General features: G+C 43.1%; 1 protein-coding gene across 1 annotated transcript; it reads left to right on the forward strand.

Moving 5' to 3' along the window:
• The first annotated feature begins 5,365 nt into the window (after positions 1–5,365).
• LOC133886684 (alcohol dehydrogenase 1) lies at positions 5,366–8,510 on the forward strand. Its single transcript, XM_062326465.1, has 10 exons — positions 5,366–5,643; positions 5,835–5,971; positions 6,065–6,111; positions 6,578–6,903; positions 6,989–7,071; positions 7,169–7,244; positions 7,333–7,394; positions 7,462–7,557; positions 7,649–7,810; positions 7,887–8,510. Exons 1-10 carry the CDS (start codon positions 5,610–5,612, stop codon positions 8,001–8,003), a joined length of 1,140 nt encoding a protein of 379 aa, XP_062182449.1. The 5' UTR covers positions 5,366–5,609; the 3' UTR covers positions 8,004–8,510.
• The last annotated feature ends 5,192 nt before the right edge of the window (positions 8,511–13,702 follow it).

Here is a 13,702-nt window from a genome sequence, read left to right on the forward strand (position 1 = left end):
CCTATATGGAAATGCACTGTTTCTATTTTTCCTGTGAAATTCTAGCTAAATTCATGTAAAATTTGGGCTGACCCCGAGCAGAGGCTAAAGATCCGGCTAGCTTTGTAACAGCGCCTCAAAAGAAATATTGGGGCCCTATCACGGTGTTGCACGTTAACCACTACCAAAGGGCGAACTTTAGCTGAAGCTGTTTATTGACTATTGGTAAAGTTAATCATGTAAATACTTATTTTAAATAGAGATATCTAGTCATCAACTATGTGTATCGAAGAATTGGATATGAGATTTTATATGGGTTCAGACTTTACTTAGGTTAATAGCCCAACGTCTCATTCTGTCTTGATTATTGGTAGAAAAAGACAATTAAAATAGAGATATGTCTAGATCTAATCCTAAGGATCTCGATGAGTTATCTCATATTCTAATAAATCTTGAAGCTCTTGTCAGATGAATCTAATCGTAGCATGACTCTATTGTGGATCTCAATAGGTTGCTTTCTACTCTTATCCAACTAGTCTTCTCCTTTATCCGGCTTCTCGCTTCTCTTGGTTCGATGACTCTCTTTCTAGATGATCTGATTATCTGGCTTGGAATCATATCCTCTCTAGATGTACCCTCTCCTCCTTATATATTCTGGTCGAGGAGATGTACCGTACTCAAAGTGTCCGTGTGTAACCTTCCTAGATTATATTACATTAAAATATTTGGGAGTCTCCTTCCTAATCCGGTGACCATTTCTGTGTAGAACACAATAAACTGTATGAAATATTAGCATGTCTTATTTACCTTATGGCAGATATGAAACCTATCATGTCAAATGAGATATATGTGTACCATGGTGATCTATATTCAGGATATACTATTTTTCTAGTAAATCCTTAATTATTTAATTATCGATTTCTCATCAGCTAGCCCCTAACTTTACTCAGAAGAGGAAAATTAGATTACATATGGTCAGAGATCTAGCCGTATTAGAGCTTACCTAGTCAGGAATAGTTCTTGGCCAAGAAATGTTCTTTCTCATCAAGAATCATCTTCGACAAAATGGAATTTTTTCTAGTAAAAAAAACTCCTCCAACTAAAGAGTTCTACTCGTAGAGACTTACCTAATCGGGATTACTTCCGATCAAATAATCCCCAAGGTCACCTTCTCTTTTTCGTCATCCTTAACGAATATTGCATTTAATGTGCACAACTTCTAAGGTGAGTTGAAACAATCGTGACATTTGGAAAATGTGCTTTGAAATTTGAAATGACAAGGGCGTCGTTAATTAGAGCGGTAAAACTAGCATCCATTGCGGTACAGTTGTAAAACTCCTCTTCCTTATAAATAGGAAAGGATCCTTGCGTTATCTTCATCCTTGCTCTAACATTCTAAAACCCTCTATTTTCAAGCGAAAATTTTTATCCTTTTTCAACGTCTAGCCCCTAAGTTTCTAATGGCGTCCTCTAGCAACTTGTAGGTGACCTCAAAGATGTCGGATGCTCACATCTAGAAGTTAGAGAGGGAAGAGATTATCACCACCTAGAGTTTGATCTCATCAAGCGGAAGGGGAGGAGCTTTCGAGTCTAAACACCAGAGAAATCATGGTGTTCAAGGCTTTCTTCCATTGTGGCTTTCACTCTCCCCGCTTCGGATTTGTTCAAAGAAATCCTCTTCTTTTATGGCGTCGAGCTCATCATCCTCAACCCTAACTCCATAACCATGCTGAGCATCTTTGCTCACCTCTGTGAAGTTTTGTGGGGGTGAGCCACATGTGCTCCTCTTTTGCTACTTCTACCAGCTGAAGCAAATTTCAGCTACCGGATTAGCGAGATTAGCCAGCTTTCACCTATGTGAGGACCTCGCCAACAAGTACATCGACATCATGATGAAGTTATCATGGTAGGGATGTCATAAGCAATGGTTGTACTATGAGTCCGTTGCCTCGGGCGCCCTTGAGTATAGAGGCGTCCGAGCAAAACCTAGTTCTTGCTGGCAAGATCCTCTCGAGGTGAGCCATCAACTCTAGTTATTTATCGACCGCATCAAGAGCCTCAAGGCTCACAGTCTAACGGCATGGGACATGATGCTAGATTTCTCCCAGCACCACATTAGTATGTTCAAGTCTTGAGTAAATCCAGTGTGGATGTATTCGAGGATCTTAGACTTGACAAGGGACGATGACAAAGGTAAACTTGTTGTATTTTTGTTATCTTTGACTATACACTTGCAAGATCTAAGTGCATTTATCTTCTTGTAGAGCTATCATCGGTAGTTGTGAAGAGGAGAATCAAATTTCTTCTCGACGAGGCTCCAACAGACAATAGGGAAGATGTCCCGAAGGCCCTATGTGACTTGCCACCCGAAGTAAGGGCGATGGAAATTCAGGTAATTTTTCTTTCAATTTTTTGCATATTCCTCATTATCCTTCATGTATTAACTTCTGAGCGCTCTTACTCATTATCAGTCTTTACATGTTTTCCTTGAATTGACTCGAGTTTTGGTGCCAACTTGACAAGGCCCTTTGGCCAGGGAACTAGTGGCCAAGGGAGAAAGAGTACTAGGTCTTCCTCTGCCCAAGGTAGCCCAGCCTTGACCCGAGCTAGAAAGAGGGCACAAGTCATAGCGTACAACTCAGAGACTAAGTCTGAGGATGTGTTTGTCCGTGTTATTCCTGATCTATACCTTGATCTAAGTAGGGGAACTTTGCATAAGGTAATATTCAATCTTGAGTCCCACGCATTTGAAGTCCATCCTCATCTTATACAAAAGGCTTCAATGACTTGAGTGGTCCTCACTGATGATGCAAATCCAAAACGACTCAATCGCGCCTCAACATATTATTCAAAAGTACGCAAACATAGACGTGGTACAATCATCTATATAATTGCCTCTAGGGCATATCAATAGAAACTAGGTTAGAACTGTTTTGGCATGTGCTACCCGTCCGAGCGATAGATATTGCCTAGCTTGAGTCTTCTGCCTATTGCTATGCATCGGTGATAATCCCTGCAATGTCTTCTAACCACCACATCCCTTATGGAGTATTTAACCCTACTTGAGGCAGATTGGAGATTAGCACCTTGTAGGTACTGAGCAGTATCAGAGGCAAACTATTCATCGTTACCTTGTCAGCCCAACGAACCAAACACTAAACAATGAGATGACATCTGGTGATTCCTGCGATGTTGGTCTCTGCCTTGGATGTGTGCTGGTGAGAGGAGTTTTGATGGACTCGATTCTCTATGTGGAGCATTGTCATCACTTCAATTTGCAATGGGGATCTTGTGTCCAAGACTAACATCTGTCTGGTCCTCTTGATGATAAACACATAGTGCATTGACACCATAATCTTCCATGTCTTCTTCGTATGTTGATGCGTTGAATTCCCAGAAGCAAGGTTCATCCTTTGGATTCTCCTCTATATTGGTGACTACATGACAACAAGAGCTATTGGAAGTTGAAGCCATAGTCGTAGTCAGGTTTTCTGACCTACAAGCCATATGATCACGTGAGTGATCATCTTGACCACCAAACCCTTAGGCTCATCGGTCAAAATTCGCCATCGAAGATCAAGGAACCTCTGCCAACTTGTTAGGCTTCACGCAGATGTTAGGTACGAAGTCATCGTAAAATCGTCATCAGAATAGCAAATTATCGAAGACCTAATGCGCTTAGTTGATGAAGACATCTCTTGTCGTATCCTTATGGATGGCGTCAACTGTCGATGATTGGTAAATTTAATTATACAAATATTTATTTAAAGTAGGGATACATGATCATTAATTATACAGGTTCAGGCCTCTCTTAAGATAATAGTCCAAAGTCATGTTCTGCCTTGATTATTCTCAGGAAAATACAATTATAATAAGAATGTGTCTAGATCTAATCATAAGAATATTGGCCGGTTCTCTCATGTGTAAATCCTAAAACTCTTATTGGATGAATATAATAGTGGCACGGCTTTGTTATGAATCTCAATAATTTGTTTCTACTTCTATCTAACTAGGCTTGCTTCGTATGGTTTGTCCGGCTTCTCACTTCCCTTGTTTCAATAGCTCTCTTTCTAGCCTAGGATCTGATTGTCTAGCTTAGAATCATATCCTCTCTGGAGGTACCCCTCCTCTCCTTTTATAGTCGGGTTAGGGGTATGTACCATATTTGAAGTTTCTGAGTGTAACATTTTCGGATTGTATTACTTTCAAATATCTGGAAGACTCCTTCCTACTCCGGGAATCGTTTTTGTGTAGAACACGATTAATTATTTGAAATATCAGCATATACCTTATTTACCTTATGGTGATTATAAAACCTATCGGATATGATGAAAGATATGTGAACCATGATGATCTATCTTCAGAATTTATAATGTTTCTAATAAATTCTTAATTATTTAATTAGTAATTCCTCGTCACTGTTGCTGCTAGATCTAGCTGGAGAAAAGTTGTGGGGGCCTCCTGGCCTCCCACTGCTAATGCTTGTGCTTGTGGTTGTTATGGATACAAATTCAAGTGAAGAGATGACTTTCGGTCCTTAATTCGGAGGGAGAATCATTAAAAGGATAGCTAAGGAACACGTAAAGCCGAAAAGATATGTTTCATGAATACAAGATTCAAGTTACATGCGCCTTAAGGGATTCAAAACTAGACAATTTATAATTTACTTGATTCATAGTGGGATATCTTCATCCCTACAAGAGGGCTTGATACTAGAGGTACAATAGTAATTTCCTTTCTACTTTGGAGGGGATATTAGACGTATGTTTGGTTCACGTCTAAGTTTAGTTAATTATGATTTTTTACAAAATATGTGGCTAATAAATTCTTAGTCGCAAGTGTGACAATGTTAATAAAAAAACTGAAAATATGACGTATGGACTAGAGGGCTGATAAACTATAATTTACTATAATTATAGCATTTAACCAAACAACTATGTATAAACCTATAACGTGACAACTTAAACGGAAACCAAACTTCCTTTCTAAGAAGGGACGTATATGGGCTATATGCGAGGGCACAACATTGTTCCCTGAAGTGGATACCTTCGCGACCGGCCCGGAGAGACCTCAAGCAAGGGATAGGATAGCAGCTCTATTTGGTCTTCGTCTCCAAAGGTTATGTTGCCTTTTTCTTGGACGCCCAAAGGTGTAACGAAGCTTCCCTTTAGCCTTTCTCGGTTTTGCACTTTTACACAGCTGTGCGGACGCATCAATCACGGTTTCTCTAATGCGCGCACACAGACACCGCCCCGCGCGGCGCGGGCCACTGGCAGCCGCAGATCTCACCCCCACGGCGCTTCCGACGGCCGTGATTCCGCTGAGGCGTCCGCCCCCTCCACGAACGGAAACCACGGACGCGTTGCAGACAGGTGGAGGCCCGAGCCCCGGTTTCGCTGCCACGCCGTGGTTTGCTGCCCACGAAGACGGTGGCGAAACCGCACCCTCCCCTCTCCTCCTTCCTTCCCCTTAAGCACCTGGCCGCGGAGCTATAAATAGACGTGCTCTCCCCTCCTGGCTCCTCACAGATTCGATTTGGCCTGTCTTGATTTGGTCGGTGGTGTAGTGTCGTTCTTGGAGCTGTTTGATTCGGGGCTTGGTGCGATTTCGTTTGGGGATTTGGGGAAGGAATGGCGACCGCAGGGCAGGTGATCAAGTGCAAAGGTCCGTGCTTTCTCCCCTACCTCTCGCTATCTCTTTATTTAAGATTTCGATTGGGGATTCGCTTGTCCAAAGGTTCTTCCAACACTGCATTCTTGCCGTCTTTACCAAATTAAAAAAAGTTTGCATGTTTATGGATTACCTTTGCTTGTGCGCTATCTGGCTGGTCATTGAATGTTCTTGGATCCGTGCAGCGGCGGTGGCATGGGAGGCCGGGAAGCCGCTTTCGATGGAGGAGGTGGACGTGGCGCCGCCGCAGGCCATGGAGGTGCGCATCAAGATCCTCTTCACCTCCCTCTGCCACACCGACGTCTACTTCTGGGAGGCCAAGGTGTCTACTCAACCATCCCATTATCTATCTTGTCGATATATATGATGCAGCAACTCGCGGTTGACTTGCGCCTTCCTTGCTCAACTGTCTCAGGGCCAGACTCCCGTGTTCCCCCGGATCTTCGGTCATGAAGCTGGAGGGTATGTTCTGTTCCTTGATTTACTTGGTTATGTTTCTAACTGTGGATGCAGCATGTTTTGACATTTAATACGCGTAATTTGATTTTCTGTGCCTGGATATCTAGTTGTCATGGGTGGTCATTGTTTATTGACTTACTAGAAGTGGAACGATCTGTTGATGTAATCTGGAGAACGTGTGAAAGATTAATTAGAAATTGTGATTGTATAATATTGGTGTGGATGCCAGATGCTTCTGGAATTGGACTTCGTTAGACTTTGGGGCATTACCAGAAGCACTTTCTTCAACTAATTTAGTATTTTCAGTTGACAAATACATGTACTATTAGGGACTGTGGTCCTTTGTTTGACTTATTTGCTATTTCGAAATTCAGTATTCTTGGATTACATACTAATGTGGAATATTTTTAGATTTTTCTGAGTCATATTTGCCTATTCTATCACCACTGAAATTTATTTATGTCTGCAGCATTGTGGAGAGTGTTGGAGAGGGTGTGACTGACGTTGCCCCTGGTGACCATGTCCTCCCTGTGTTCACTGGGGAGTGCAAGGAATGCGCCCACTGCAAGTCAGCAGAGAGCAACATGTGTGATCTGCTCAGGATCAACACAGATCGGGGTGTGATGATTGGCGATGGAAAGTCACGGTTCTCAATCAATGGGAAGCCTATCTACCATTTCGTTGGAACATCCACCTTCAGCGAGTATACCGTCATGCATGTTGGTTGTGTTGCAAAGATCAACCCTGAGGCGCCCCTTGATAAAGTCTGTGTTCTTAGCTGTGGTATTTCTACTGGTGAGTTGCTTTAGTACATTTGGGTGCACATGTTCCGACTTCCGACATATGTCTTGAGACGCTGAGTTATCATTTCTCGATGTAGGTCTGGGTGCATCAATCAATGTTGCAAAACCACCAAAGGGTTCAACAGTGGCTATATTCGGTCTGGGGGCTGTAGGCCTAGCTGTAAGTGTTTAAAATTTTCTTTTGTTCATTCCATTCACTCGCAAGCAAAATGTTTGCTGTGCTTGCATCTGATTACTCTGCATATTTGCTTGTTTAGGCTGCCGAAGGTGCAAGGATTGCAGGAGCGTCAAGGATCATTGGTATTGACCTGAATGCCAACAGATTTGAAGAAGGTACTCTTTATTTTTCCAAATCACCAGTTCATTTTATGGGTTTGATAAGTTAGCAAGCTTATGCATTTGACCATTTGTCCATGTTCAGCTAGGAAATTTGGTTGTACTGAATTTGTGAACCCGAAAGACCACAACAAACCAGTTCAGGAGGTTTGTTTCTTCTACTTACCCACAAAATTGATCGTGATATCCAGTATTATGACTTATGATGTTTTAGGTACTTGCTGAGATGACCAATGGAGGGGTTGACCGCAGTGTTGAATGCACTGGCAACATCAATGCTATGATCCAAGCATTCGAATGTGTTCATGATGTATGCTTTCCTTATGCCTATGCTTTTCAGCTATCCTGTCCTGAGTTTTGTTTATTCAGATAGAGTTCTAACTGTTCCGCTCAAAATCCAGGGCTGGGGTGTTGCTGTGCTGGTGGGTGTGCCGCACAAGGATGCCGAGTTCAAGACCCACCCAATGAACTTTTTGAACGAGAGGACTCTGAAGGGGACCTTCTTCGGCAACTTCAAACCACGCACGGATCTGCCCAATGTGGTGGAGCTGTACATGAAGAAGGTAAATACTTGAGATTTTTTGAAATGTAAGCTCCCAAGAACTTGTTCGTGCTACAACTCTGCTTGTTCGCGCGCAGGAGCTGGAGCTGGAGAAGTTCATCACGCACACGGTGCCGTTCGCGGAGATCAACAAGGCCTTCGACCTGATGGCGAAGGGGGAGGGCATCCGCTGCATCATTCGCATGGAGAACTAGATTTCGCTCTCTGGTTTCTGATCTTGCTTAATAATGTGGCAGTACTCACCCTGCCATTGCCGATGAGATAGATACACGTTGGCTGGGGATGAACCACAACGCTTGTGTGTATCACGTCCAGTTTAGCCTTGTCAAGCAGTAGAGTAGGTTCCAGTGTGTAATTATCTACTGGCACGAGAGTCTTGTTATGAACCTTCTTTTGGCGTACCTAAGGGTTTCAATCGATTGGCTTTTACTCGTTCTCTTGTCGTCATGCTGGTTGGTGGTTTGTGCTGCTTTTGAAGTATTTGCTGCTGCTTGTTTGAAAATCTCGCTAAATTTGTCTGAAATTTTCTCTGGTGGTTTGAACTGGAGCGTCCAAGTGGCGATAGTATGTTTGTGTCAGATCCTAACCTGGATATGTTGTATTTCTGTTGTTTCACCTTGTTCAGTTAATGAGCTACATGTATTTAAGTACTGGCTTGAGATGTGAAAGATTTGTCATCCGTTGTGTGGAGCTTTGTTTCACCCTGTTCAGCTGCAATGATTTTCTTTCTTGAATCGGAAAAGTACGTTCAAATGCTTTGGTGGTGTCGCCTAGTGTTACTCTGCCTCTGCCATCCGTTCACTCATTTGCGAATCTGCATGTAACTTCGCGAGCCAGGAAAATCTGCTCTCTCTTCAATCTTCATGTAACGTCCATATATGATATATACAGGTCACAATCTTCAGAATGCGAATCCAAGCACTGATAAATAAAAAACTGAAGTGGTCAAGAACTCATCAGTTGGTTTGGGTGCCATACAAACTAAATTAAAAGAGCCATAATCTTTATCTTTATTCGGTGGAAATATGAACTGATGGATGGATGATGTTGTTTGACCAATATTTCATAGGATGTAGTAGTAGATAGAATTTCTACATGTTATCGCCAAATCGGCGAAAATGAAAGAATTGCATCGCCAAGAGACACCAGGAGAGAGAATCGAAGCCAATGGTTTAGACAAGCCGGGAATAATCAGAGCAACCCGGGGCGAGAGTGAAAGGGGAACTGATGCACCACGATGGGAGCCTTCTGATAATCTCTCTTCTTCTTCCTCTCCTTCCCAGCTGCAACCTTGGCGTCACCTCCCACCTCCTCCTCCACGCCGAGACCGCTTGGCGCCTCCTCTGTTACCACTCGCTGCTGCAACTTAGTCGTCTTAGCTTCTGGACCTGCCGAATGCTTCCCGGCAGGCGACACCTTCCTTCCGGTGGCTACGGCGACACCACCGCAGCATCCTCCCAAGCCCAGCACCATGATCGATCGTTTTCCTCAGCTCAGCTCCTGATTGCGCTTGAATTGTGAGGCAGCTGCTGCTCCGATGATCTTGTAGTGCTGCGTCTCTGCGTGGCAGTGGTAGTGGTACTTATAGGGTAGAGCTGTTGCGGGGAATCGAAGGAGGCTTGAAGCTTCGTCCAAGAAGCTGCTGCGGCTGATGCCTTCGTTCCCAAGTTCTCCTACTGTGTTTGACTGGATAAATACTTGTTGCTGCCTAGTCAAACCAACATCTTTATATGTCGACCTATGGTTGAGCCACGTCATCAAAAAAAAGCTGGACCGTCGGATCAAGATAGATAGAAAGGAGAGTCGTCCGATCTTACACTGTGAACGCCGATGACGGAGTCTACGCGAGGTGCCTAGTCAAACCAACATGTGATCCGGAGGTGATTTCGTTACTGGCGGATGGAAATAAACGACCAAGTTTCTTGCCAAATGAAAATGACAACCACTGTATTTGAGGGTTTAATTTGCTAAACTGCCACACATTCTATTCTATTTTGGGATTTTTTTTAGCTTATTTAATACTAATATTTTAATAAAAGCACGTGGGGATCTAAAATTTCAGGAAGTAGCCCCTTTTGTCACGTCAAGAGCTTTGGCGTGACTCACAACTTAGTCACGCCAAGCAGCCTGGCATGACCGAGGTGCCATGCTGGCGGTCGCCCGGTGCCGTGCCATGCGGCGTGCCGACATGGCAGACATGTGTCGCGCCAGGTGGGCTGGCGTGACTCCGGTCACGCCACCCGCTTTGGCGTGATACAGTGCCATACAGGGGGGTGCCCGGGGCCTTCTCTCCCCAGTTGTGTCGCGCTAAGGGGCTGGCGCGACCGGAGTCACGCCACCCCCTTTGGCGTGACACAGCTGCATACAGGCCGCGCCCTGGCCCTTCTCTCCCCATCGAGCTTCTTCTTCCTCACCCACCGGCGAGCAGCAGCGACTCCATGCGCCGCCGACGCCCTCCTCCCTCCATTCTCCACCGGTTTGGGGCCCGATTCGAAGGGGATTTAAGGGGAAAGTGTCCTAGGAAGGTAGCTCCTCTAGTCCCTTCAAGTATTTTTGTTTTGTTTGCATTGTTAGTTCTTGGGTAGTTAGGGTTTAGACTATGATTTTGTTGACCTATGAAATTTGTACGTTTCGGTCTAGATCAGAGCTCATATATCGTGCTATGTATGTATAGTAACGCATATGTATCGTGTGAAATTTGTTGCATGCAATTGTTTGAGCGTAGGAAATTGAAATACATATAGTTACACTTAATGTATATGAGCAATGCATGTTCTTGTGTGTATACAAGTGTTTTTGAATTGTAGAGATGAATTTTAATCATATTGAAATGTATAATGTGTAGGATTTGCATGTGTTATAGTGATGATATTTGTGTATATGTGTAATGTTTGGATGGTTTGTGTAGATAGAATGGATTGTTCGTATGTTTTGTGGTGGCACGGTTAATACAAATGGGGAGTTTGATAAGATGAGAGAGGAAGTGTTGAAATTTGGAAACCCTCCTTGCTTCGACGAAATTGTTGCTCGGGTTAGAGCAGCTATGAATGTTGATGCGGATGTAAGTAATGTAACCGTACAGGGAAGGTTTAATGCCGGCAGGGGTGGTAGGGTTCACTATGTTGTTATGGACTTGGCGTTAGAAATTGATTGGAAGCTGTACAAGGAATGTGTGAATGGTTCTCAAGTTTGTTGCACAGAGTTGGTAGTTGATGTGGGTGTCGGAGGAAGCTCGATGCCATCGGTTCAGGATGTGTCGGGCAGTAGTAGCCAGGAAGTGGATCCTGTTGAGCATTTGACCCAGGAAACTCCCTGTATTGTCGCAGAGGTTGCCGGTGCCGCCGAACTCGCAGATGTTACAGTTCCAGAGGTAACTCGTGCATCTGTTCAGGAGGTAATGCTGGTGATCAGCAAAAGTAATGTCATATGCTTCTACCCTAACCCATAACAAATACACACTCACACGATAGTCCGTGCATAGGTAGTAAGCACGACCAGCAGTATTTTCGTGTAGCAACTGAAGAACCACAACAGGCTTACCACAGTCACACGTCGGGACGGGGAGGGCGAGGGGAACGGGGGCATCTTTGCAACTGACATCGGGATACTTCTTACTGATATGTGCCCATTTTTGCTTACGCCATAAATTCGAAGTCATACCGTAAAACTGCACGAATACAAATCCTACACATACATTTCAATATGATTAAAATTCATCTCTACAATTCAAAAACACTTGTATACACACAAGAACATGCATTGCTCATATACATTAAGTGTAGCTATATGTATTTCAATTTCCTACGCTCAAACAATTGCATGCAACAAATTTCACACGATATATATGCGTTACTATACATACATAGCACGATATATAAGCTCCGATCTAGACCACAACGTACAAATTTCATAGGTCAACAAAATCATAGTCTAAACCCTAACTACCCAAGAACTAACAATGCAAACAAAAAAAACAAAAATACTTGGAGGGATTAGATGAGCTATCTTCCTAGGACACTTTCCCCTCAAATCCCCTTCGAATCAAATCCGAAATCGGCGGAGATTGGAGGGAGGGGGCGTCGGCGGCGCGTTTGACGTCTGTGCTGCTCGCGCTCGGGTGAGGAGGAAGAATGGCTGGTGGGGAGAGAAGGGCCAGAGCGCCCCCTGTATGGTGCTGTGTCACGCCAAAGCGGGTGGCGTGACCGGAGTCGCGCCAGCCCACCTGGCGCGACACATGTCCACGTCGGCACGCGGCATGGCACGGCGCCAGGCGACCGCCAGCGTGACACTTCGGTCACGTCAGGTTGTTTAGCGTGACTAAGTTGTGAGTCACGCCAAAGCTCTTGGCGTAACAAAAGGGCTAATTCCTAAAATATTAGATCCCCACGTGCTTTTATTAAAATATTAGTATTAAATAGGCTTAAAAAAATTCTCTTGTTGCTACTTGCCTCGATGGTTTTATCTGACAGTGCAGATAGATTATGCAGCGCCCTGTACATGCATGTGTTAACGTCCTCTTCCTTGGGAATAATGATGCTACAACACTCCGTATTTTTTTCTGGAAAGATTGCAGTATTATGAAATTGCAACCTTATTTAGCACATCTTAGGACTCTATTTCCCTCTAGTCAGGAAACCCATATTTTTCACATCCACATACTCTCCAATTGTTACTCCCTCTACTAAAAAATACAGGGTGTATTTTACTTTAGAAAAATCAAACTTTTTATATTTTGATTAAAAAAATATTCAAGTTATAGGTATATTAGTGTAAAAGTATTATACAGCTATATTCATATTTCAAAATATTTTACACTATATTAATTTCGTAGTTATCAACGATATATTTTATAAGAAAATAATAGTCAACTTTTAAGTTTGAAGACCACATTATAACAAAATATGTCTTGTATTCTTAAACGGTGGAAGTATTTTCACTAATATAATTTGTATTGTAGCATATTTTTTAAGACAAATCTGCATACACCACTTCAAATGATAGACCTCAATATTCAAATATACCAACGGTCAGAGTTTAAATTGCACTGGAGGTCGGAGGAACAATAGTATCCAGCTGTGTTAGTACAACGGTAACAACACTACTACAAAATTTTTGTGGACGCCTCATCCAGGCCGGTGACCGCGTCCGTCACTCATGAGTCGTGACGATCTGTTCGGCCATGTTCCATTTTTGCGCAGTCGTTTTCATTTTTTTATTCGCAAGAAAGTTGCTCGCCACTTGCTTGCCAATCCCTCGCTACTGAGCTAAAAATGATTATGTAACGCACGTGTCAATTTGCATTGACTGGTTTAGTACGAGTCGACAATTCAAGAAGAACTTTGGCTGTGAAGGCAGTACGATTCCTTCCTCTGACTCCATCATGCAGCAAATGGCATGTCAGCAACCAACTCCCTTTTATAAACTAGAAAAAAAGCACGTGGTTGGTGAAAAAAATTATAGTGAAAATAGTCGTATGAGATGAATATGATTTTAATAATTAATAATAATATAATTATTAGGACTAATATATTTATTAAAAATATATATTAATAGGTCTTATGAATGCAATGCATCAAGAAGTTATTGTAGATGGGATAAAGTTTGATTGAATTAGTGAAGTCCCAGAACAATTGATCTCACCGAATAGTCTGATATAGTAGAGTTTGCATTCACTGGAGCATTATGCACAGAGCCAGATAGCCTCACCGGATACTCTAGTGCTCTCTATATTGAACTCATCGGAGCATTTTTGACAAAAAGGAGAAGACTCATGATCTCACCGGATAGTTTGGTGATCTGCACTAGATAGCATCAGAGCATTTCTTGCAGAGAAGAAAGAAAATGCAAAGACTGAAGATCAACCCACCAGAAGGTTCGGTGCTTGGTTTGTGCA

Source organism: Phragmites australis, chromosome 12 (assembly GCF_958298935.1).
Source record: "Phragmites australis chromosome 12, lpPhrAust1.1, whole genome shotgun sequence".
Taxonomy (NCBI): domain Eukaryota; kingdom Viridiplantae; phylum Streptophyta; class Magnoliopsida; order Poales; family Poaceae; genus Phragmites; species Phragmites australis.